General features: G+C 42.9%; 1 protein-coding gene across 5 annotated transcripts in view; it reads right to left on the bottom strand.

Moving 5' to 3' along the window:
• Positions 1-26,087, bottom strand: part of DENND1A (DENN domain containing 1A) — a 785,792-nt gene that overhangs the window by 739,324 nt on the left and 20,381 nt on the right. For all 5 annotated transcript variants that reach the window (XR_005774032.1, XM_040406251.1, XM_040406253.1 and 2 more), the window contains exon 2: positions 23,195-23,265. Coding sequence is in view for 4 of the 5 variants with exons in the window: in XM_040406251.1 (XP_040262185.1) it covers positions 23,195-23,265 (71 nt within the window). In the remaining variant the exon portion in view is untranslated. The remainder of the gene's footprint in view (positions 1-23,194; positions 23,266-26,087) is intronic.

Here is a 26,087-nt window from a genome sequence, read left to right as displayed (position 1 = left end):
TAATTACCCCATTTTCTGTGCTAGTAGATGGGGAAGTTATGCATACGTTCTTGGCATGGAATCTGCACTGAAATCCCTACCCAAAGTACTTCATGTGAACATACCCTAAGGGTATAGCCACACAAAGTTTTTTGGTCAGGGTTGTTTTGAGGCAGATGAGGCAAACTCGAAAGGAATCCAAAATATAAAAGGAATGATTCATACTTCTCCTTCCTGGTGGATCTGCCTCAAAACCTCGTCAAAAAAAATAAATAAAAAAAATAAGCTTTTTTTATTTATACATGTTCCTCAAGAGGAACATTTTAAGACGAAGATGTCAGATGGATTTTGGTAAAAGTAGGTCCACTTAAAAGAGGGGCACTTAGGAGGTATAATTACATTAGAGTTCACACCCCTATCAATCATGTTAATGAATATCATTGTGACATGTAGAATACAAATACAAACAGGGGAAGGGTTTGACCCTAATTTCGTGCTTGGATCCATGGATTCTCTGGTGGAATCATGTTGAGTTAAGCTAACTACCATAACATCTACTGTCAATATGGTGCCACCGCATGAGACCGTTCCACACTGGTGATGATCTAGGAAGCCATAGGGGAGATGTTTTACAAAGGGGACCAAAAACTCAGTAGAAGTGGTGCTTGTCCCCAAGACAGATGTTGGAGATCTGGTGAATATACGATAATAAAGAGTATTAGATACAATAAAAATAAAAAAAGATAATTCTACGGTTCTCGGCTTCTCGCATTTCCAGTATATTACAAGCAAGAATCAATTCCAACCCATAAGGCAGCTGTTAGTGTGCCTATGAGGTTATCAACCAGCTCTTACAAACCTCGAATCCTTTATCCTCCCGTCATCTGCCTTCCTAGCGCTACGTGTCACAATAGCTGTTAATTATTTAAAAATTAGGCATAATTTCAATATATCCTTAACCTATTGAGTTTTGCTCTATAGGTTCACTGACTGCAGCTGACATCTTGCATGATAGTAAAATATATCACTGCAGGTACATAACAAAAAAAAAAAAAGTAACAGGTACAGGATCTGATAGCGATGAAGTGATTGATTCCACCAGCACACTGGAGATTCGTACATTTTAACACTCCTTGGGCTGGACTAATGAGTGCAAATGGAAATGAGAACACCTTGACTGAGTCGGTACTCCAGTTCATTTCACACTATCCGCCGCGCAAACATCCCCAGATACGCAATCTATTATCTCCAGCCTCCCGCCAGCTCTCCGGGATCACTCTGGAAATCTATAACATATTTCTTCAAGTGGCGGGTCTACGTTTATGATCAATACTATCAGAAAAACAGTATAATAATCAAGCTATAGTCAACCAGGTTACATACAGAACAAATCATTAGCATCTGCACATTCAAGGGCAGGTTGGATGAAGCTGCTTTGCAGTAGTACATGGAGTATAACTAGTATGTGACTTTACTTTTAATTGTGTGTAGAGTTATGCCATATATCCTGCAGGCTGAAATACTGATCACCACCAATGTCTCACATCTTTATAGAGAAAAAGAGCGTGGCCGCCTGCTCTGTGAACGAGCTTGAAATGATAACTAACCTCAGTGGTGGTAGTGGTAACTAAACCCTGATAGCTAGTGGTGGGTAGTGGTAACTAAATATGGAGAGCTAGCGGTGGGTATTGGTAACTTAATCCAGATAGCGAGTAGTGGTAACTAAATCCGGATAGCTAGTGGTGGGTAGTGGTACCTAAACCCAGATAGCTAGTAGTAAGTAGTGGTAATTAAATCCAGATAGCTAGTGGTGGGTAGTGGTACCTAAACCCTGATAGCTAGTAGTAAGTAGTGGTAATTAAATCCAGATAGCTAGTGGTGAACAGCGGTAACTAAATACGGAGAGCTACCGGTGGGTAGTGGTAACTAAATATGGAGAGCTAGCGGTGGGTAGTGGTAACTAAATCCAGGTAGGTAGTGGTAACTAAATAGATAACTAGTGGTGGGTAGCAGAGCATAGTATTGAAGTCTAGATATCAGTAGGGCCTCACTCACACTACTACTGGATCAGTAATTTTCATTTTATTTTTAATCAAAAACAAAATACTTAGGGCTGCACACGCTGTTCACACTGTGCGCTGCTGCACACACAAACACCTATTTACAATGTCAGAAACAGTACCAGTGTGGGAATGAAAATACGCCACTGTGCATCATAAAAACATGAAGACCTTAAAAGGCCAACTCAAGCTTCACCATCGCGTCTTCCGGGGCAATACTCCTCCTTCCGGAGTCATCCCTTAAATAACGGTACGGTACTATTTAAGAGATGACCCTGGAAGGAGGATTATTGCCCTGGAAGAAGCAATAGTGAAACTCAAGTTGGGCTTTTAAGACTACAGTCACACGATGGTGAAAAATGGAGAACTATATTCTACTCACACTATTCGTTTCACTTAAAGAGCACCTCTCAACAGGATCAATCTTGGTATACTGCCTGGTGCAGTTGACCCTGCTGAGTAAAATGACACCTGTAGTAGCATTACCTAAGAAAAAAAAGGAGGGAATTTATCATAGACCAGTGCTTTATACGCGCTGCCAGAGGCTGCGCCCGATTTGTGTCGAAGCATACGCCTCATCATAAATTAGAGAAAGCTTCCGGCAGTCTGTGCTTCTAAGCTGAAATCTGCACTAGCCCCTAGCTGGCCTAGATTTTAGTCTTTTGTGCCAGAAAACTGGAGTAAAAGAAGATAAATACACCAGCCCCCTTTCTGTGAAAGTGGCGACAGCAGTGGAGAAACAACACTTTCTCAAACATTTATGCGCAAGTGGCTGAACCAAAGTTGCAAACACAGTGTTTGCAATTTTTTTCAAACAGAAAACGGTCATGGGGGAATGATAGATTTAAAGAGGCTCTGTTCAGCAAGATCACACATATTAAACCAGGCATACTGACTGGTAGGGTTCATCGTGCTGATTAAAACTATACTTTTCTTTTGTCTGTATGCTAATCCGTTGCAGAGATATCTGCCTTTTTATTTATAAGCAAATTAGCAATTTGAGCACCACAGGGTGGGGCTAAATCATTTGAGCACCAGGAGGTGGGGCTGAATCATTTGAGCATCGCTTTAAAACACCCCCTGTGCTCTGCACAGTCCCCCCTTCCCTTGATTGACAGGGTTAGACATCAGCATGTTGAGGGCTGTACGTAGCGTATATAATATGTTCTATAGCTTTACCACACTAAGATATGCTCTGAAAGCTAATATACATATTACCGGTTTATGCACAGGCACAATATACACTACTCACAAAAAGTTAGGGATATTTGGCTTTTGGGTGAAATTTATGGAAAACGTAAAAAGTTTACGCTACAGTGATATTATATCATGAAATTAGGGCATTTAAGTAGAAGGCGATTTCCTCATCTCAAACAATTTATTTAAACAAAAGTCAACGAAAGTGGTGGGCATACCCCCACAAAAAATTTCAAAAACTGTCAAGAGGCCTTGGGCATCAATGTTCTGTATTGACTAGACACACCTGCCCACACTGTAACACCAACACCACCACAGGCTTGTCTGATGACAACAGTGGCTAATGCATAGCGCTCTCCTTGACGTCTCCAACATCGTTGGCAGTCATCATTTCTGCTCAGCATGAATCGACTTTCATCAGTGAACAGCACTGAGGCCCACTGGTCCCTCGTCCAGCATAGATGACCACGCCTCTGCTCAGATACCCTTGCAGGTCGTCTAGCACGCAGACCAAGCTGATGAAAACGGTTTTGAATGGTCTGATGTGACACTTGGTTGCCTCTCACCTCCCTTAAATGTGCCTAGAGTTGTGTGGCATTCATCATCCGATACCACAGGGTATTGTTCACAATAAAGCGGTCATCAGTGTAGGATGTGGCCAAAGGACGTCCACTTCTATGCCTTTCTGCGACTTTTCCAGTCTCTATGTATCTCTGTTGCAACCTGCTGATGACTATCTGTGACACTCTATGCTCCGTGGCCTCTTCCGTCTGAGAACATCCTGCTTGAAGCCTCGCAATATCAAGGTACTGTTGATTAATTGTTAGGTGATGTCTTGGTCCTTATGATGTGAAAATGTGGACAGCATGATGAGAAGGACTGGTTAAATACCAAATCTAATTGAACAAAGAAACTTATGGGGAGATTCATGGATCAAACATCTGTGAATTTTGTCATTAAGCTCCTTATTAGAGAACACCAAGTTGTGAAAAAAGTACTGAATCATTGAACAGTTGGACACGTGCATTCAAAAGTTTAGAGAAGGTCACATTACCTTCACCTGTAAAGGTTAGAGTGCATTTTAGGTTCATACTGAAATTTTACCCACAAGCCAAATATTCCTAACTTTTTGTGAGTAGTGTATGATTATAAAGAGCCCAGTAATATTTGTTAACTTTCTAAGCATATAAAAAAAAACGGTCATTTCTATGTGGTAATGCTGTAGCTTAGGAATAAGTGCTCAGCTTTGCATGTAGAGACTTTCCGATTATTTCTTTCTTCCACATTAAACCCATAATAACAGTCTATGGGGGTCATTTATGACTAGATATAAGCCACTTTTGTGGTGTATATCTGGCACAGATTCTGTTGCACGCAATGGTGCGGCAGAATCTGCGACTTCTTCCCCACTCACGTCAGGTCTAAAATAGAGGGCGTGGTGTGGGCGGGGAAGCTATTGGGCTTATTAAGATCGGCATCTAAAACACCGGTCTTAATAAATGTGCCCCTATATCGTTATCATATTGAGTATAATGCTTTTGTGCTTAAAAAGGTAATACATATTGCTGGTTTCTTTATAATCATATATTGCGCCTGTGAGTAAACCATTAATCGGTTTTAGGTTTCTAAGCAAAAAACAAAACACTATTCTCAATTATTAAGGCCTTATATTATTATCATTATATTATTTATTATATTATAGCCTTTTATTACAGGTTAAATGAGTGAGAAAAAAAAACATAAGTCTCTCTTTAGACTTACGATCTCTACATACAAGGCTGAGCACTTACCACAAAGATATAGCCTTTCTACATAGAGAATATTGTTTTTGTCTATGCTCAGAAAGCCACCACATATTATTAATGTCTATAATTGTAACGGATCTCCTGGCACCACGACTGGGTACCTCCGTTGATGGATGCTCCTAGTGCTTCCCGAGGACTCAAAGCACTCCACTTGACACCGTAACCACCACAGACCCCCACGAACCACCACAGCTTGGGTCCTCCACCCACGCTGGACCCAAGACCGGGCCTCAGCTTCCAGTGGGTGAACCTCTCCTAAATCCAGAAACAAGCTCTTACAAGAGCTTATACTCAGGGGAGTATTGTGATATAGCAATCCCCAAGAGTATAATTATCCCATTCCCCAAACATGAGCCACGACTTCATGAAAGGGTAAAGCAGGTCTATTTAATGAGCACAAAGGCATTTCTTATATACAGTTTTCCCCACAAAGTTACCACCCATATGGACCTTGTGGAGCACAGAACACAATGTCACAACAGCCAATAAACACAGTATTGTACAGTTAGATACTCCCAGCTAATGTACACAAACCCCCCTCTGCCTGTAATACAATTAACAAAATACAATGGGCATTGTCTGTGACGCAATCAACAAAGCACAATGGGCATTGTCTATAACGCAATCAACAAATACAATGGGCTCTGCCTGTGATACAATTACCAAACACAACTTAATCACTCATAGGCAGAAAACACTAAATTTTTCCAACCACAGAAAACACCCCAAAAACACCACATATCCCCATAAATACATTATACATCCATGGATAGCTCTGATCTGGGCGAATCACATATCCAAAAATCACCCAGATCTGAGCAGGGGTTCCCGAATTCCATGGAAGTAACATTTGACCGACCGCAAGCATGGCTTTCCTGCCTAAAACAGTTCCACAGATTTAGGCTGTGCGGCCGGTCTCTCTTCTCCTTCAAAGTTAGTATATGGGCCATAATCCTGAGGCAAGAGGCTGGCAAACAGGCCCCTCAAAAACCCAGTGGCGAGGTTATTTTCGCCACAATAATCATATATTGTGCCTGTGAATAAACCAGTAATATATATATCCCCTTTCTAAGCATATCTCAATGTGGTAATGCTATAGTATGTAGTGTATATGAAGTGTACATGCTAGGACACGGCTATAGGATACAGCATGCTGATGTCTAGCCCTGTCAAACAAGGGAAGAGGGGCGTGTGCAGAGCATAGGGGTGTTACAAAGCAGTGCTCAAATGATTCAGCCCCGCCCCATGGTGCTCATACTTGGCTCATTGGCATAGGAATAAAAAGGCAGATATCACTGCAGCTGATTAGCATACAGACAAAAGAAAGGTATCATTTTAATCAGCATGATGAGCCCTTCCAGCCAGCTCCACTTGGGACAGTGAGTGATGATCAGGTCTGTAAAGCGCTGAGGAATATGTTGGCACTATACAAGTAAAGAAAGAAAGGAGCAGCAGCGTTACCAGGGGCAGGTGAGTATGCTTTTTTATGTCCAGGGGAAACAGGCCCAGATGATGGGGGTTGTCAGCTCCAAAGCATGTGTTATGATTCAGTGCATCGGCAGACTACTGCTTCTCCTGCTCAGTGAATCCATTAGGAAGCTGCTCTGTCGGCACAATCTGTAGCCCTTATCTTTATTGTTCTAACAGCTCATAAACATTTACTGAAAGCAAAATTATTATGAAACTGATAATATCTTATGTGTTTATGAGCTGTCAGAGAACTAGAGATAAGAGCTTCAGATCAAGCCATCAGTGCAGCTATCTGACGGATTCACTGATAGGAAGCCACAGATGTAAATGCAGTGAAACTGAAAGCTGTAGAGGATAATCTTTCGAAAATTCTTAATAAAAGTACAATTTAAAATCATTTTTCGCCCAAAATAAGCAGAATGTCATAATAAAAAAATGTCCATATTCTTGTACTGTTTTATCCTTATGCAGCCTGAGTAAAGATGGGTGAATCGGTATGTCTCATCAAGCAGGGCTCAGCACCTGCAACAGGATGTCCACGAAGAGGACGACACTCCACCTGCCTCTTGACTGACGGAATCGGACATATCAGCCTCTGTCGCTGCTCTGGTTGGCAGCTCAAGAGCAGAAATTGTTCATCTCCCCCTGCCAACTGCCTTGTGTGTCCTTTTCTCTCTATCTACGGCCTGGGTGAGCTGACCTCCTTGGATGCTTTCCTCCATCTCCACACTCTTTTCTGAAATGTACAACATCCTCCCCCTCCCTGCTGCTATCTCTAACATGGAAAGAAGGAAAGGGGAGGGATTAGAGAGAGAGACTTAAGAAATAAGAGCAGTGTTCTAATGGATTCAGATCAGATTATACAGCACTCACACATACTCTGCGCAAGCAAAATGGAAGAAACTTTTAATGAAGATTATTTAGAAAGTTGCATTTATTTGAAAAATCAGTACAGAGGAGTGCATAAAGGCAACTACTTGTAGCACTGTAGAAAAGTAGAAATTGTGCAGGGAGGTCGCAACTTTAGATTCACTAGGAAGTTGGTCTTTACTCATGGAAATAATGACTGTCTTCGTTACTTGATTTTTATGCTCTGAGTTGTCTCTCAAACAATGGAAGAATGAAATAAAATCGTACTCCAAAGCTTGGGTTTGGTGACAGTTCCATGCTGGCAGGGTTTATGGAAACCCTGTACGGCGCTCCAAGCCTCAGCGATGACCAGTAAAAACAAATCAGACACCTCTTTTTCATCCCACCATTTTTCATGATTCTCTCAAGCAGCAATATTTGTTTTTGTAGATGCTGAATGCTTGCAAACATCTGCCCACAGGAGATCATCTGAGTTAATGATCTCAAAGCTGTGGTTGAGAAGATTGAAAAGGATCATCAGGGTTCGTCACTCAGCTTTTCCAGACTGGACACTTCTAGGAGGAATAACAGAAGAACTGCACACCGCAGACTTCTCAGAAAAGGGGTTTCAGAATTGTTCATCTAAGGGGAATACACGTATTTACGAAAAACAGAAATGTCAGAAGATCCTCTTTAATGAATCATTTATTAAGACTGGCATTTTAGACGCCGATCTTAATAACCCCTATATTTGGAGATGGATCCGCCAAAGTTATGAAGAGGCGGCAGCCTCTAGCATTCCGTTCTGTTCAGTTACGTTTTGTTCCCAATGACAATGAATGGGGACAAAACGGAAGCGTTTTTTTCCGGTATTCAGACCCTATGACGGATTCCTTGCTGTCTTACATTTGAACCATTTTCTACGCCTAAAACATGCGCAGAAAATGATGAATGAGATGGGCCTGTTGGACCGCCCCATTCCCCGCCCATACCACGTCCACAATTTTAGACTTGGCGTGAGTGGGGCGAAGTCACAGATTGCGGCGCAAAAAACCTTTGCGCCTCAATCTGTACCAGAAATATGCCCAATATAGGTGTATTTCTGGACAGTAAATGACCCCGAATGTAATCTACCCAGAGACAGATATAACTAAGAAAGGAGACAATTTCTTTCCATATGACCTATTTCGACATACTGCATGAAGTAAATAGATGTAAAGTAAAGTAAAGAGGGGGAAATTTAAATGTGCCAGGGGGAGGAATAGTTCTGCCCATGTCTACAAAGAAAGTGATGTCCCGTCTATAGGCTGGAAAACTGGTAAAAACATGACATTGGCAGAAGTTGGATTTTCAGAATGGGGCATCTCTTGACCGGATTTCCCGGGAGGCTGAGCCAAACAACTTCAGAACAGAAAGTGCAGACTTTCTTCTACCGGTGTGTTATGTATAATAAAAGGGGTTGTCCCATGGAAAATATTCTACAGTTTTCAAACCAGCACCTGGATCTGAGTACTTTTGTAACTGCATGTAATTAAAAATGTAATGTAATTAAAAATTGATATAGCCACTGAGTTATTCAATGGAATATAATCTGTATAGCACCACCTGCTGTTAGTTTTTTTTCTTATTTCTTTGTCCTGCTCACTGAGAAGGCCGCACATGCTCAGTTTCATCCTTCAACCTCCTCCTGAGCTGATAGGGAGAGCTGAGACACGCCCCCTGAGCTGTGGTAGGGAGAGCATGGACACGCCCCCTGAGCTGTGGTAGGGAGAGCTGAGCCACGCCCCCTGAGCTGTGATAGGGAGAGCTGAGACACGCCCCCTAAGCTGCAGCAGAAAAGACACTCCCCTTGAGCTGTCAGCTTGATATAAATCTATCAGAGCAATGAATGAGGAGATCTCTGGATCCATGTGAGGTGCAGGGCTGGTTCTAGCTTTGTTAGAAAGAGATCGCCATGTTCTATATGATGTCTGATTTTTTTACATTAGTCATGGGATAACCCCTTTAAAGCTACTTTCACATCTGCGGTTTTGTATTCCAGTTTTGAGATCCGGCACCAAAAACAATGTAAGTCAATGGTACCGGATCCGTCACCCATTGACTTACAATGATTTTAATGCCAGATCCGGTTTGTTCCCTTTCGATTTAATACAACAGCATCCTAACGGAACGGATGCATCCTGGCGCATTAAATAAATCTGGACTATTTTGCTCCGGTTTTGAGATCCTTTGCCGGATCTCAAAACCGCAGATGTGAAAGTAGTCTAAGGTGGGTTTGCTGATCTGCTGAGCCTCAAAAAAGCTTTCATAAGCCAAGGGCTACTGAGCAACATCTTATCACCCATGTATCGCGGTAACATAAAAAATTCAAGGCGCTAAGACTTTTTTCTAATGGTGAGCCGTGAACTTTTTCCCAAGAGGGAACACTGAGGGTGCAGTAATGCCAAGATATTACCACAACCGTTCAATTATCACTAGACTTTTTGGTCACCACTGACATAGCGCTTTTTTAGGCGTAGCCTACAATAAATTGAATTTCATACTTTATCATCTGACATATCTCCAACTTTAGATCTTACTCGCTGGAAAAGATCTACCAAACACTAAGTTTTACATGCAGTTAAAAGGCAGTGCCTGTCAGTTGTCCCTTCTTGCCGTGTCCTCCATAGAAATACTGACAGATCACAGAAGCTCCCTTTTGTAAACCAATTCATGCTTCTTATTTGTTAGGTTAAAGGTTAAATTGCTGACCTCTGGCCTCCTGCTTAGCGGTCTTTCCCTTTTTCTGTATAGCTTTATTTTTCTTCTGTATTTACATGGATTAGTCCCCTTTCACGCTAAGAAGGAATTCGTTCACAGCCAATGCCTTAGTTCTGGTAGCACAAAAAGCAGCCACAATTATTCAACGGTAGACAATGACCGTATTGTGGCTTTACAAAACCGTCACCAGACTCTGGCAAGTCTTGTCCTTGCTTCAAAAAACAATGGGGCAAAAAAAAAAAATCTTATCAAGCGTTGAACATAAAGCAAACAAAGCAAGCCTACTGTGAACTTGATGAGGATGTCAGGCATGGAAAGAAGAAAGGGAGAAGATAAATCAACACGAAAGAGGGGTTCCCTTATGAAGATGCAAGGAGGGATTGTAGCCCATGTATTCTTTCTTCCTGACACATTTCGGAGGAGTAGAACATGGACCATTCCTCACTGACCACCGGTCGGCAATGCAACGGGTTCCTTTTAACACTTTCTGAAATGGTCCTTTAGTCTAAGAAATTCTAAAGCAAATCTGAAAGTACACAACAATTCACGTCAAAGATTTTAAAGAGGACCTGTCACCTCTCCTGACATGTCTGGAATAACAATCCTGGAGCATCTTTTCTTATGACTCAGTGCCATTCCTCTATTATTCCTTTTTCGAGGTTTATGAATGAATTGCCGGGCGGTCTGTAATAATGGTCCTTCTGGGTGTTACCAGTTGGGGGAGGTGTCCCTACACAGACTGACACTGACAGCACTCATTGGATAGTGTCAGACTGTGCAGGGACACACGCCCAACTGGTAACACCCAGATGAAGCATCATTGCAAACTGCTGCAAATGAATCAATAAACTTCTAAAAGGAATAACAGAGGAATGGTACAGCGTAGAGTCATGGGAATTCGGGAATAGGGAATGCAAGACGTTACTCTACCAGACAGAAGCAGTGACAGGTCCTCTTCAAAAGAAATAGCCATATATTGATTGGGACATCCAACACGGTCTTTTTATTCTACAATCATTTTTCTGCTTCCCCCTAAAGTCGATGTCACTTCCTGTTTCTTTGTGATTGGCCAGCATTGCTCACGTCAGGAGCGCTAGACATATAGAAGGTGTCTTGGACCACCAATGCAGAGTGTGAAGAGGGACCCGTGAATCAGCAGATCCATAGATCACATGGTGAAATCTTTATCTGGAACCAGAGGTTTGCTTTAGTTTTAGACAGAGATACCTTCATTTTGGACCTCAATTAGCTGGACGAAAGAGGGGCTACATTGTATGCATCTCCTGCTCTCTTTGGAGGACTTGGAACATTAATAAAATAAACAGTGGCCCATGAATTTCAACAGGCAAGGACCACCAGGGAAACACCGGTCAGCCTATTTATGAGGATCCATCATAAGGCCCCATGCACACAACCGTGGGTATTTCGCGGATCTGCACAATACAGATACCGTCCGTGTTGTATCCACATTTTGTTCAACTTGTACAAAAATTACCAAACGTTACATCACACATGAAATATAAGCAATCTTTATTGTTAGACAATAATATATATATATATATATATATATATATATATATATATATAAATAAATAAATAAATAAAAAAATAAATAAACTACAGCGAAACGTGTATTGGGGTGGAACTCCCCTCCTTACTCCCCTCCAATACTATTATTTTTAGATTTGTATTGGGGATTTTATTTTTTGGGGTGGCATTATGATGTTTGTTAGGGTACTTTCACAATTGCGGCCGAGGATTCCGGCAGGCAGTTCCGGTGACGGAACTGCCTGCCGGATCCGGCAATCCGGACACAATCGGATGGTATTTGTCAGACGGATCCGGATCCGTCTGACAAATGCATTGAAATACCGGATCCGTCTCTCCAGTAACATCTGGAAAAACGGATCCGGTATAAAAAATTTTTGCATTTTTAAAAGGTCTGCGCATGCGCAGACCGGAAAGCCGGATCCATTTTGCCAGAACACTTAATGCCAGATCCGGCACTAATACACTTCAATGTAAATTAATGCCAAATCCGGCATTCCGGCAAGTGTTCAGTATTTTTGCCCGGAGAGAAAACTGCAGCATGTTGCGGTATTTTCTCTGTCCAATAAACGTACAAGGGACTGAACTGATGCATTAGAATAAAACTGATCAGTTTATTTTCCGGTATTAAGCCCCTAGGACGGTACTCAATAGCGGAAAACAAAAACTACTACCTATACAGAATAGAGGGTATTTTCCTCTTTTTTTTGCCTTCCCATGCTCTGGGCCCCTTACCATTATCCTATGTGACATGATATACCTTTGACCGTGTATATTGGGGTAGGGGTAGTCTGTATTTGTTTCTGTGTATAGGTTATGTCATAGTAACATAGGGGGTCATTTATTAAGATCGTCGTTTTAGACGCTGGTCTTAATATCCCAGTGCCTGCGCTTGATGTGCCCAACTTATGTAGAGGCTCCGGCCTCTACATAACTTCAGCACCGGCCGTGCGACTTGATTAGGCTACTTTCACATCTGCATTTTCCTTTCCGGTTTTGAGATCCGGCAGAGGGTCTCAAATCCAGAGGTAAACACTTCAGTTTTGTCCCCATTCTTTGTCAATGGAGACAAAACTGAACAAACCAGAACGGAGCGCGCCAGAATGCATGCCGTTCCGTTTTGTTGCGTTCTGCTGCAAGCAGCGTTTTTGCATGTGGCATGGGAAACTGATTAAACACCATGTAAGTCAATAGTGCCGATCCGTTATTTTTGGACACTGTTTTATCGGCATGTTCATTTTTCGAAATAATTTAGACCGGATACGTTCTGAACTGATGCAGCCGTATTGTATTATTCAAACTGATGCGTTTTCCTGCAGTTTTGAGACCCTCTGCCGGATCTCAAAACCTTAAAGGAAAACACAGATGGGAAAGTAGCCTTAAATGTATGACAGCTTCATTTTCCAAAAACAGGCTTAGAAAATGATAAATGTGACGGGCAGGGAAAAGATACACCAAAAGGTGTCATACATCTCATCATAAATGACCCCCATAGGCTGAAAAAAGACATAGGTCCATCCAGTTCAGCTTGTTAACCCGCAAGTTGATCCAAGTTGTAATAAAAAAAAATTATACATATATATTATATCAGGGCTCGACAAATCCCAGGCGCCAGGTCGCCATGGCGACCAGGAATTTAGTCCTGGCGCTTGGGTATTTGTCAGCCCGTTTTCAAAGGTGCCCGGGCGATGGGTGAGGAGCTGCCGTTCTGTCCGGAGGCAGCACCGTTTGAAACAGCTCCTCAGTCAGTGAGTCACAGCACACAGAGAGCGAGACGCTGGCAGCAGGGAGGGGAGGGGCTCGGGAGGAGTGTAATCTGATCCTAGAGTGGAAGCTGCTTCTGCCAGCCCCTCCCCTCCCCGCCCACCAACCAATCAGAGCTGAGGCAAGGCAAGCACTAGCAGCTCCGAGTCACACAAGTAAGTACAGGGAGTCTAAGTAAGAAAGAATCGAATGAGTCACAGGTTAAAAGAATCTAAAGATCCGACTTAGTTAGTGACTCATTCGATTCTTTGAGTTAAAAGAACAGGTTACACTGAGGCTGTGCTGATGCTTTTGCAGCAGTGATAAGACAGTGACAGTGACAGGACACAGTTTAGATTACAGTGTGAATTAACCCTTTAGGATCAAATTGGCTTCTCAAGGAGATCTATATGTTAAAGGCATCCCTTCTCCTATCTCATTCAGTAGCTATAGAACTAAGGCTACTTTCACACTTGCAGCAGGATGGATCTGGCAGGCGGTTCACCCTGTCAGATCCGTCCTTCCGCTGTTTCGCTGGACCGCAGCTCTGACCCCATTGACTATAATGGGGGCAGAGCTCTGGCGCAGCACGGCAGTGCATGGTAAAAGTACTGCATGTTCAACTTTTTAGTCCGGCAGCCTCTCACCGCGAACTGCCATGCTGCGCCGGAGCTCCACCCCCGTCCCCATTATAGTCAATAGGGTCCGGGGACAGAGCGGCGGTATATGTAACATGGTATACAGCATTATTGGGGGGGCTCTATGGAGAAGTGGGGGGGAAGCACTATGGGAGCACCTACTGGGGGCTTTATGACACGGCTCCGCCTGGCTCCTAACTTTTTTAGCTGGCTCCTAGATTCCAAGGAAATTTGTCAAGCCCTGTATTATATGATGTGTAGTGTAATATTTGGTAATTTGTTTGTAGGAGTGCCGTCATTAAACCTGTCAAAAGAAAGGTTACTCTCCGCTGATTCACCCAGGGCAGATCCTTATTCTGAGAAGCATTTACTAACCGAGAACTTCAGGAAGTTCATATCATACAGGCACATTTCCAAAGAAATAAGCGTGATTGTACGAGCTCTGCATTGTTAAAAAAAAAATCTTGATTTTAGAGCAGAAGATCTGTCATCTCTGATATTTGAAAAATATCAAATTTATCCCCCCGAAGCAGTATTTTTGGCTTTAAAAGTACGGAATGGTTACGTGAAAAACCAAAAAAACCTTATCAAAACTTTAAGCTGAGAAAATTAAAAAAGTACACATACTAGGCTAATCAGACTTGGATTATAATCTATCACTCTGTTCTGTAGATGCCTACTTGGCAATCTCCTTCACATGCACATTCTCATTACCTGAGGCCAGTTTCACATGAACGTTTTCAGTCGGGGAAGCATGCTCCATGTGGGAGGAGTATTCCCTGGATTGAACACCGCTAGGGATGAGCAAACTTGTGTTTTCAAGTTCGGCGTACAAGGTTAGGGTTATCTAAGAATTCCGTTATGGATTCCGCTACCTGATGAAGGGGGCCTCAGATCCCCCGAAACGCGTTGTTTTATTGGATATGCTTAAATATTCACAATAAAGAAGAATTCTGATAAACCATCCAACTGCACCGAGGTTATCTGACCTGGATTCAGGACTACATACCTACTGCACTTTTCTTGGAGTGACTGGGCTTTGTGTTTCTGTGGCAGCATAGCCGCGCACCTGGACTGTTTCTCTCCTGTAAGTCTTCAATAGGGTTGTGCCTATTCCTAGCACAACCCCAGAAGGTGAGCCTCAATTTTTGCTATAACTTATTAACGCTTTTTTTGGGATGTACCACCCTATTGTGCGCTTCTTCGCCATTACAGCTTGGTGACGCCCCTTTATATATTAGATTGGGCGGGAGAACACAACTATAATAAGTTTAGATCTGACTAAGTTTGTACCTTCTCCCAGTGCTTGCATGGATTTCTGAAAACCGCGATTGAACAATATATGTGCTTTTACAACCACTTTTATATTTCTTTTTTCAGGTATAGCTACAATAAATATGTAACACAACTTTGCAAATGGTCAAAGAATTTCAAAATCTTCTGTTTAGTGTATACAGCCCCTATGCAGTCCTATGTGTCTCTAACAGACTACAAATAAATCCTGTGTAGAGTTTGATCCCCAAGTCAAGTTAAAGGGGATGTCTAACTTCAGCAAACGATCCAGCACCAGGGGCCATGCTTAAACATTTTATTAAAAAGCGCTGACCTCTCTGGTGGCCGGGCCTGTAGGAGTGCGCATAGGCCACCTCGTACCTGCGCTGTAGCGGTGGTCATAATCCCTGTATAATGCAATGGAAAAATGAATCAAGCCAGCAAAGGAGGCAATATGGACAATCACGATACATTAGTAAGTGCCTTGTATTAAATGAGTGATCCGGTAATTTATATTGATGACCTATCCTCAGGATAGGTCATTAATATCAGATCGTCGGGGGGTCCTGGCTGTTAGAAGTGTGCAGCCTCTTCCTAGGCCATGTGATGTCCCCATACATCATTCACGTGGCCTAGTTGCAGCTCCGCCCCATTGAAATGAATGGCGTTGAGCTGCAATACCAAGCATAGCCACTATACAATGTAAGGCGCTATGTTTGGGAGAGATGCCAGGTGCCGGCTGAGCTCACCAGAGCTCCGGTGAGGGTGGTGGCTCCCTAAATCAGAAGATCAACAGGTGTACCGGGACTCAGACCCCGCCGATGTTATAATGATAACCTATCATGGGGATAGGTTATCATTATTTCCTGGGTAACCGCTTTAACTTTGTCTACATGATAAATCCCATTTGTTGAAGACAGACAATCCCTTTAAAGTCGTTTTACACAGGCAGACGCACAGGCAATTATCAGGAATGAACCAAACATTCTCAATAATTGCCTGATCCTTGTGCTGAAGCGATAGCTTCATTAACATGCAGCAAGCATCCCCTGTGTATGGGGATGAGCGATCACTACTGTGATTGTTCATTCCCTTTCAGAATGTTTACACACAGCAATGCGTTGCTGGCAAACAATGGATTTTTTGTGCTGCATAAAAGATGCAATCAATGATGAACGACCATTTGCTTGTTAGTTGGGTGATTGGCGGCACCATTTACATGGGGAATGAGTGTTTACATCAGGAATGAGTGCTCGTACCAAAACTTGTTACTGATAATTGCCCTGATCCTCATCTCGTGTAAAATGGCCTTTACCCTCCCATTCATCTACCCCACGTCACCCTACAGAAAACAGGAGCTAGAAACAATTGACTGCAGCATCAGACTACATGAAGTTTGTTGAAGTTTATGGAGACACATGGGTCTGCATAGAAGCTGTAGAAACAAAAAGGCAAAATCTGTTGAAATCATGACTATTTTCTAAGATACTGGATATATACAGTTGGTTGCAAAATTTAACATACTGAATCTGAATCGTTACAATGGGCAGCACTGTATTATATGTTGATGCCATCTGAATAACAAGAAGTAAAAAAAAAAAAGTCTAAAAAAAATAGTTTGGCTACTTTCACATCTACGTTTTTCTGGATCATGGATCGTCATGGATCAGCAAAAACGCTTCCGTTAGGATAATACAACCGTCTGCATCAGTTATGAACGGATCCGGTTGTATTATCTCTAAAATAGCCACAACAGATCTGTCACTAAAACCATTGTAAGTCAATGGGCGCCGGATCCGTATTCTTTTGTGTCCGAGAAAATGGATACGGCACCACTGACTTACATTGCGTTTCCGTCTTGCTCCACATACCATTCCGGTTCTTGCATCTGCGTTTTCCTCTCCGGCAGAGAATCTCAAAACCGAAGGAAAATGCATCTGTTTGAATAATACAACTGGCTGCATCAGTTCAGAACGGATCCCGTTGTATTATATCAGAAATGAATATGCCGATAAAACCGTGTCTGGAAAAAAATAAAATAAAATGATCCTGCACCACTGACATGGTTTTTGATCAGTTTCCCATGCCGCACACAAAAACACTGCTGGCAGCATTTTTGTGTGCGTCACGGTAACGCAATGAAAAGGAACTGAATGCATTTTGGAGCATTCCGTTCCGTTCAGTTCAGTTTTGTCACCATTGACAATGAATGGGGACAAAACGGAAGCGTTTTCCTCCGGTATTGAGACCCTATGACGGCTCTCAATAGCGGAAAGGAAAACGCAGCTGTTAAAGTAGCCTTTCTCATATTTTCCATATTGGTCCTTTCTAGGATGTATATCATATATGTTAGTTGTGCTCGACCAGCTACTTTAGATCAGGAGGCGGACATCCGGTGTCTATCCCCTGAAAGCAAGGGACAGAAAAATTGAGCATTCAGTGTCAGCATCACAACTGACGCCCTGGATGTACGAGAGCGATCCCATAAAAAACTACGGGATCAGTTCTAGCTTCAATTGTCCTCCAGAGTTCTCCACTTCACACTGGAACGGGAACTGAACCGGATCGCTGGACATATGTGAAGCCAATGATCTCCTTCTATTACAAGCAGAACATTAAATACATGTTCAATTGACTACAGAAGAACATCAACTTTTAACAAGACAGGGTCTTCCTGCCCGAATGCAAGAATTGAGAAAAAAGCCATACAAAAGAATTAAGCTGAGGCCAACGATTGTGATCTTCACAGGCTTCAGAAAGCCATGCTCGCAAACCAACTACTAGAGCAAAGACGGAAGTACTTCACCCGCTCCCAGACTCCTGTAGGAACAAAATTATGGGAAGCGCGAGTCTTTCAGATGCTAATGGGGGTCCTTTGCCCTCAAACAATGATGAACTGCTCTGGAGTTAATAGATTTCTGTGGAAGAGATTCATCTCTTACTTTTAACAAAGCAGGATGTTTTGGAGGGAAGGGAGAAAACGTGTGGTGGAGTTGGTGAAAGAACCTTTTACAAGCTTTGTCTTGACACATAAGCTGCATTTCCCTTCCTAATCCTCAACGCGGCATGAATGGAAGGGTTGCAATAACTCCTTCGTGGCCAGTTTGACTTGGACCTTATTGCAGTAATTCCATCCATTTCCAATTGTCTTGTCCATCCCCATTTCATCAATAGAAAGTGTCATCATGAGGTAGGGGTCTCCTCCGATATCATCAAGCACTCGTCTCCTCCCGTCTATGATACTAAATACCAATTATTTACCTCCCTAGGATGGAAAGGTGAAAACACTCAGGAAAAAAATAAGGCTATAAGATAATGAGGCTGGCTCCCAAGAACGTGGAAGGCAAACATAAATGCATACTGCACTCCTTCAAGGAGAACATCATTTTACTAGAGGAGGACTGATAACAAGAGCACTAGATGCCGGAGGCAACCCCCTATTTATCAGTACCCCACTGTGGATCATAACATAACATACTACTAGACTTCGGATTCGGACCTGAACCCGGACATATCCCCGTTTTCACCCAGGCAGCCCCTCTGACATGAGCATCAGAGCATTTCATGCTTTTTCTGGAGAACTGGTGACGTACTAGGCTCTCCATGGGTAAAGCTAGGCAGAGGCTTCCGCCTAGCAGTGAGCCCGGTGACGTCACCAGCAATAATGGGCAGGCTTTATCGCTGCCCTAGCCTGTAAAATGGCTAGGGCAGCACTAAAGCCTGCCCTTCAGAGGGCCTGCCTGGGTGAAAATGGGGATATGTCCGGGTTCAGAGCTCTTTAACTGCCGCAGATGAGAACCTACCATAATCTGTCATGTGTTGTTGTTCATCTGAGGTTATATTTAACAAATTTTAAGACCTGCTAAGGACCAGATTTTCATTTTTAACTTCCTGATACACAGAGGGTGTATGTCCAAACAAAGAGGACGCACGTTCATTTTCTCATGACTGTAGGTCTACTTTTTGGGTACATAAATCAGACCTGCTGTCTGTCTATCTATCATGTCACTGACCCAGAGCTACACTGAATGAGGCCACCAGTCGATGCCTGCCCACTCCATAAAGGAGACTGTGCGATGGGCACTCAGCTTAGGGGTGACAGTCCCTGGTAGACACACAGCTTAGAGCCCCTTCAAATGTCCAGCTATCCGCTTCAGCGTGAATCAGAAAACATTGAGGGGAACTGAAGGCAGAACTGATCCTATAGTTTTCTATGGGATCGTTCTCATACATCTGATGCATCAGCTATGATGCCGGAGGTCAAATAGCGCTGCAAATAAAATTAATGCATCCACTGTTTTTCTGTCCGGCATTATCATAGACGATGGATCTGTGCACTGACATTATAACTGGGCGCTTATGACAAAAATTATTTTTGATTATTGAACAATTTTTGTAGGGGTGTGGCTCAGAGCGTGGCTTAGCAGGGGGTTTTATATGACACCAATGGTATAATTATATATATATATATATATATATATATATATATATATACATACATACATATACACACTGCTTGTATTTGACTTTACAATTTTTAACCCCTTAGTGATTAGCCTGTTTTGGGCCTTACTGACTAATCGTTTTTCTTCCTTTTATCATTGTTGCCTTCCAAGAGCTTTTTTCATTTTTCTGTATATGTAGCTGCATGAGGGCTTGTTTTTTGCGGGGCGAGTTGTAGTTTTTAATGGTGTCATTTGGGGGTACACATAACTTGCTGACTAACTTTTATGAACTCTTTCTGGGAGGGAGATGGGAAAAACAGCAATACTGCCACTGAGTTACGTTATAAATTTTGGGGCGTTCATTTTTTGGCATCAATAACATAATATCTTTATTCTCTGGGTCAGTACAATTACAGCGATACCAAACACATACAGGTTGGTTTTTTACTATGTTTGTGCAATAAAATCCCTTTTTTTAAAAAGAAGAAAATCTTTTTGCATCACCGCATCCCAAGACTCATAACTTTTTTTATTTTTCGTTCTATGGAGTTCTGTGAGGGCTTGATTTGTGCAGGACGACTTCTAGTTTTCATTGGTGTCATTTTGGGGTAAATAACACTTTTTGATCGCTTGTTATTAAGTTCTTTCGGTGGCAACTAAGAATAAAATGAGCAATTCAGCATTTATTTATTTTTTACGGCCTTTACCGTAGGGGACAATTTACACGATATGTGTGTATTGCGGGCCGTTACGGACGTGGCGATACCAAAATATATTTTTTAATTGTAATTTTTTTTCTTTTATAAATATTTTTTTTTTTTAACTACTTAATAGACTATAACAAGTGATCTTTTGATTGTTTCTAAAATACTATCGCTATAGTGCAATGCATTTTAATGCAGAGAGGCGCAGCCAGCTAGAAAACACTCAAGGCAGGCTTGGAGCCTACACCAGTACCCGGCCTGCATCGGCATCCTGCGATCGCATTTGCGGTGTGCCGATGGGAGACAGAGGGAGTCTGCTCTCTCTGTCACCGCTTACATGCTGCGGACAGCATGTAAGGGGTTAAACAGACTGGATCAGCACTCCTGCCAGTCAGGGCTGTTAGAGCAGAAACGTGGCTCTCATGTGAGAGCTGAGCCCTCACTCTCTCCTACACAGGAGACCCGTGCAGCGCTTAAACCGGGCCACCGTGAGAATGTGGTGGCCCAGCCTAAAGCCCCTCAGTGACCTCCGTTAAAAAGGTTGTCACTAAGGGGTTAAGGAAAAAACATACTGAAAAAACGGACATAGGCAAATTGCCTGTCTCCAATCCTCCTTCTCGCTGCCATCTAGCACTTTGATTTCTTATATATGCTGCTACAGTTAATTGATGCTGCTATATTTATTGTATTTTATTTGATGTTTTAAAATTAGTGTATTTATTCATAGGAGGTCAGTCGATTTATATAATCTATATATACCCTGCTACTGTGTACCACTGTTCCTGGTGATATATGCCTACGGCTTATATACGGTTTTACTGTTATATTGTTTTATCGGAACGTATCAACCTTTTAGTCATGTGCCTATAGCTTTGCATTTAATTATTAAACTTAGCGACCAAATTTCCTCAGGTGTGCCCAGTCTTTTATATATTTATATTTGTCCTTATTGAGTAGTGGGGTGACACTACTGGACTGTGAGCACCCTGGTTGGTGATTAGTAGCCCTGTGTGTCCTACTACTTTATATTTCCGATAGGCAAATTGCCGTTGGTTAATCTGGCTGATAGTCGGTTTTGTTTTTTTATCAATTAATCGCCCAACCCTAACTGACATGCAGTATACTTATCTCAGTCATGTCCGGCTCCCGTCCTAAAAATTGCAGGCCGAAACTGATATATGTAAAGCGTGTCCTAGCGGTTACAGTCTCTGATTGGCTCAGGAGTGACTTGGCTTCCAATTGGCCACACAGGACCTTTTCTGGTTATGAAGCACTGTCCTGGCAGAGCAAAACAAGACAGCAGTTCGGTTCTAGATGAGGACGCTGGAAGCAGTCTGCAACCACTCAACAGGATACTCAGGGTCACTGCCTTTTCAGCCATAAATGCTGTCAGGCTCCAACCCTTCTCCAAAGATATCCTCAGATCTTGGCTGCACAGTCAGTCCCTTATCTTACCTGAGAGGTCCTCCACACACACAATAACCATAAGGAGCACCAAAGCATCTCCCAATAAACTATGGTTCCACACTGGAGTTCGTGTAGCAACAGACCACCACGTCCGCCCCTGGCATCAGAGCTCCCACCGGCCCACCATTCTCACCAATAAACAAAGCAAATCCACACAATAACTTCTTAAAAACACAGTTATCTAGAAATAAAGAATGGTAACACACATTGGCGTATCCCAGAAACAGAACATCAGTGTCCACTTAGCTCCACTGGGACTATGACCAAATGAAGAGTGTGGGTCAATTCTTTTATGGTGGCTGCTATCAGCGTTAGTTACTGAAGTATGAATAAAATTATTTTTTAATTTTATTATACGAGGGAAATACTCTGTTAAGCGGACTCGAGACTGGAAAACCGATCATTTTTAGAAAACAGTTAAATGAAGGAGACGACTGGAAGAGAAACAATAAGATAGAAGGATGGAAGCATCTCAGAGGGATGAATAAGTGATCTAAGTGAGCATAGGAAAGGTTATCGACCGACATGCTTTCACAAAGAGGGGGGAAAAAAAAGCTTTTCTAAGAACGGCGGATCTATAACAGCATGTTTGAACCATTCAGCAAACACTGTATATTTTAGAAGGATGAGCGTGCAAGATTAAAAGTAACGGCATTGTTGAAATCCTCAACATGCAACAGCCACAGGATCTTTCGGAAGGATAATGGCAAAAGCATTGTTCAGAAGTGTGGAAGCAGGGTGAAGCTACAGTACCTGAGGGCACTTTGTCTATTACAGCTGCTTAGCGGAGCAGGGAGGCTTCTCCTGGCCAATTCTCCCCACAATACTCCATCAAACCCAGAGGGCCACATCCAGTCTGCATAACATCATTAATTGTGTCTCTCAAGAGCCTCCAACACTTCAAGATCTAAAATGTGGGATGCTTAGACCTTACCTGCCTACAGAAAACCACAGCCCGTCTCGGATGGAGCCAGTCTGCAGTAACTAACGTACGTGGAGTTTTACTTTTGCGAGTTCACCAAGTGGCTGTGCAAGCTAGGAAAGAACGCAGCAGTCTAAGGGTTACATCAACTCATATACTTCTGGGACTTGTGCATTAATAGTAACTTCAAGCTCCATGAAACGTTCTCCACAGGGTCCGCAACACTTCAGACGTCTTTCCACACTCTTACAACAACATTATGACCAAATATTCATTAAGTTAGCATTCAAGAAATTAATCAGACAAAACTGAGAAAAATTAAACAAGTACGGTACCTTGTCTAGATGCATTTTCTCCAGGACGGCTCACTTCCACATAAACTTCAAATGTGTTCTCCGGGTTTTGCCTGAAAGGTAATTAATAGGGTAATAATTCGACAGATGCACGAGACCTGGTTCTTATCAAGCCCACATTACACAGTGCTCTATTTTAATAGTATATGCATGCCTAAGGTCACATCATGGACTGTCCGTATCCGTGTGGCCGAGCCGCACATTATAGAACATGTCCTATTCTTTTTCAATAGGGCCCGCAAAGAGAGTGCGATGCACACGGGCCACATCCGTATTTTGTGGATCTTCAAAACGGCCACGTGAATGCCTCCTTAGACCTGCCTATGTAGCTTCCCGGGACTACTAATGATTTGTATATCTATAGCTACTGCTAAGACCTACAGCAGAGATCAGCAACCTCCGGCACCCTAGCTGTTCAGAAACTACAACTCCCAGAATGCTTCATTTACTTGTATGGGAGTTAGAAGAATAGCAGAGTATGTTTGCATGCTGGGAGTTGTAGTTTCACAGCAGCTGGAGAGCCGAAGGCTGCTGATCCCTGACCTACAGTATCTTTGAGATGCCTGAGCAATACATTACGCTGTTACTGAAGCGACCACAGGGACACAAACAATCCAGATGGTGGACAGAAGCTGGGATATTCTCTTCTAAAAAGCTAGAGGCTGCACGATAGAGGACAGTAGGTATGATTTCATGTGACGGCGAGTCGTTCTATTTAGACGTACATTTAAAGAGTCTCTGTACTTTCACACAATTTTGCTTAATTTAATAGAAAATGGTGTAACTAGCAAATTTCTAAATCACTTCTTTTAAAAAAAATACGCCAGAATCCACTTGAAAAAAACTGTAAACTCATGGCCACTAGGAGTGTCACTTCCACCTAATGCAGTCCACTGCCTGTTGTCAGGCAAGATCAGTCCCTGGAAACAGAGACAGAAGACGGCTGACAGAAAGTGGGGGCACGTCTAGCGGCAGGACGGATCCGACAGGCTGTTCACCCTGTCTGATCCGTCCTGCCGATATTTCGCTGTGCCGCCGGACCGCCGCTCTGTCCCCATTGACTATAATGGGGATGGGGGCGGAGCTCTGGCGCAGCACGGCAGTTCGCAGTGAGAGGCCGCCGGACTAAAAAGTCGGACATGCAGTACTTTTAGTCCGGCGGCCTTTCACCGTGCACTGCCGTGCTGCGCCAGGGCTCCGCCCCCGTCCCCATTATAGTCAATAGTCCGGCGAAATAGCGGCAGGACGGATCCGACAGGGTGAACAGCCTGTCGGATCCTTCCTGCCGCTAGTGTGAAAGTAGCCTTAGGGTACTTTCACACTTGTGTTGTTGGATTCCGGCAGGCAGTTCCGTCGCCGGAACTGCCTGCCAGATTCGGCAATCTGTATGCAAACAGATACCGTTTGTAGACTGATCCGGATGCGGATCCGTCTCACAAATGCATTTCAATACTGGATCCGTCTCTCCGGTTGTCATCCGGGAAAACGGATCCGGTATATATCTTTTTAACATTTTTAAAGGTCTGCGCATGCGTAGACCACAAAACCGGATGTTTTTCCAGAACACTTGGGCCAGATGCGGCATTAATGAATTTCAATAGAAAATAATACCAGCATTCCGGCAAGCTGCGGTATTTTCTCCGTCCAAAATCCGTACAGTGACTGAACTGAAGACATCCTGATGCATACGGAACGGATTGCTCTCCATTCAGAATGCATTAGAATAAAACTGATCAGTTTTTTTCCGGTATTGAGCCCCTAGGACGGAACTCAATACCGGAAAAGTTTAAGGCAAGTGTGAAAGTACCCTAATGAACATCACAGGAGCCTCCTGTGTGTCTGTAAGGGCACATGCACACGACCGTTGTTGTTTTGCGGTCCGTTTTTCACGGATTCGTTGTTCCGTATCTGAGGGTTTTTTTTCTCTGATTTAAGTCCTCCTCCGTTCCGTTATTTCACAAAACATCTCCGTATGCGATCCATTTTTTTGCGGATCGGAAACAGAAACAGTAACTTATTAATCACCAAACACATGAGCAATATGGGCTGGGCATAGCATTTCTACAGTATGGATCCGCAAAATATAGAGGAAATACGGATGAGTTCCGTGTTCGTTCCGCATTTTTTGTGGACCCATTGACCGTGATTTGCGGACAATAATAGGACATGCACTACATTTTTGCAGAACGGAAATACGGAAACAGAATGCACACTGAGTACCTTCCGTTGTTTTTGCAGGCCCTTTGAAGTGAATGGTTCCGCATACGCTCCGCCAAAAAACCCGGAATGAACCCGGAACTCATCCGTATTTCCTCCATATTTTGAGGATCCATACTGTAGAAATGCTATGCCCAGCCCATATTGCTCATGTGTTTGGTGATTAATAAGTTACTGTTTCCTTTTCCGATCCGCAAAAAACTGATCGCATACGGAAACTATACGGAGATGTTTTGTGGAATAACGGAACGGAGGAGGACTTAAATCAGAGGAAAAAAAACCTCAGATACGGAACAACGAATCCGTGAAAAACGGACCGCAAAACAACGGTCGTGTGCATGAGCCCTTATAAGGGTACTTTCACACTTGCCTTAAACTTTTCCGGTATTGAGTTCCAGCCAAGAGGCTCAATACCGGAAAAAAACTAAGGGCTCATGCACACGACCGTATGGCTTTTTCAGTGTTTTGCGGTCCGTTTTTTACGGATCAGTTGTTCCATTTTTTGTTTCCATTGTGTTTCCGTTTCTTTTCCGTATGCCGTATACAGTACTTACATAGAAAAAATTGGGCTGGGCATAACATTTTCAATAGATGGTTCCACAAAAACGGAACGGATACGAAAGACATACGGATGCATTTCCGTATGTGTTCCGTTTTT

Source organism: Bufo bufo, chromosome 8, assembly GCF_905171765.1.
Source record: "Bufo bufo chromosome 8, aBufBuf1.1, whole genome shotgun sequence".
Lineage (NCBI taxonomy): Eukaryota > Metazoa > Chordata > Amphibia > Anura > Bufonidae > Bufo > Bufo bufo.
Note: the sequence above shows the minus strand (reverse complement) of the source record. Positions and strands in the feature narration are given on the sequence as shown.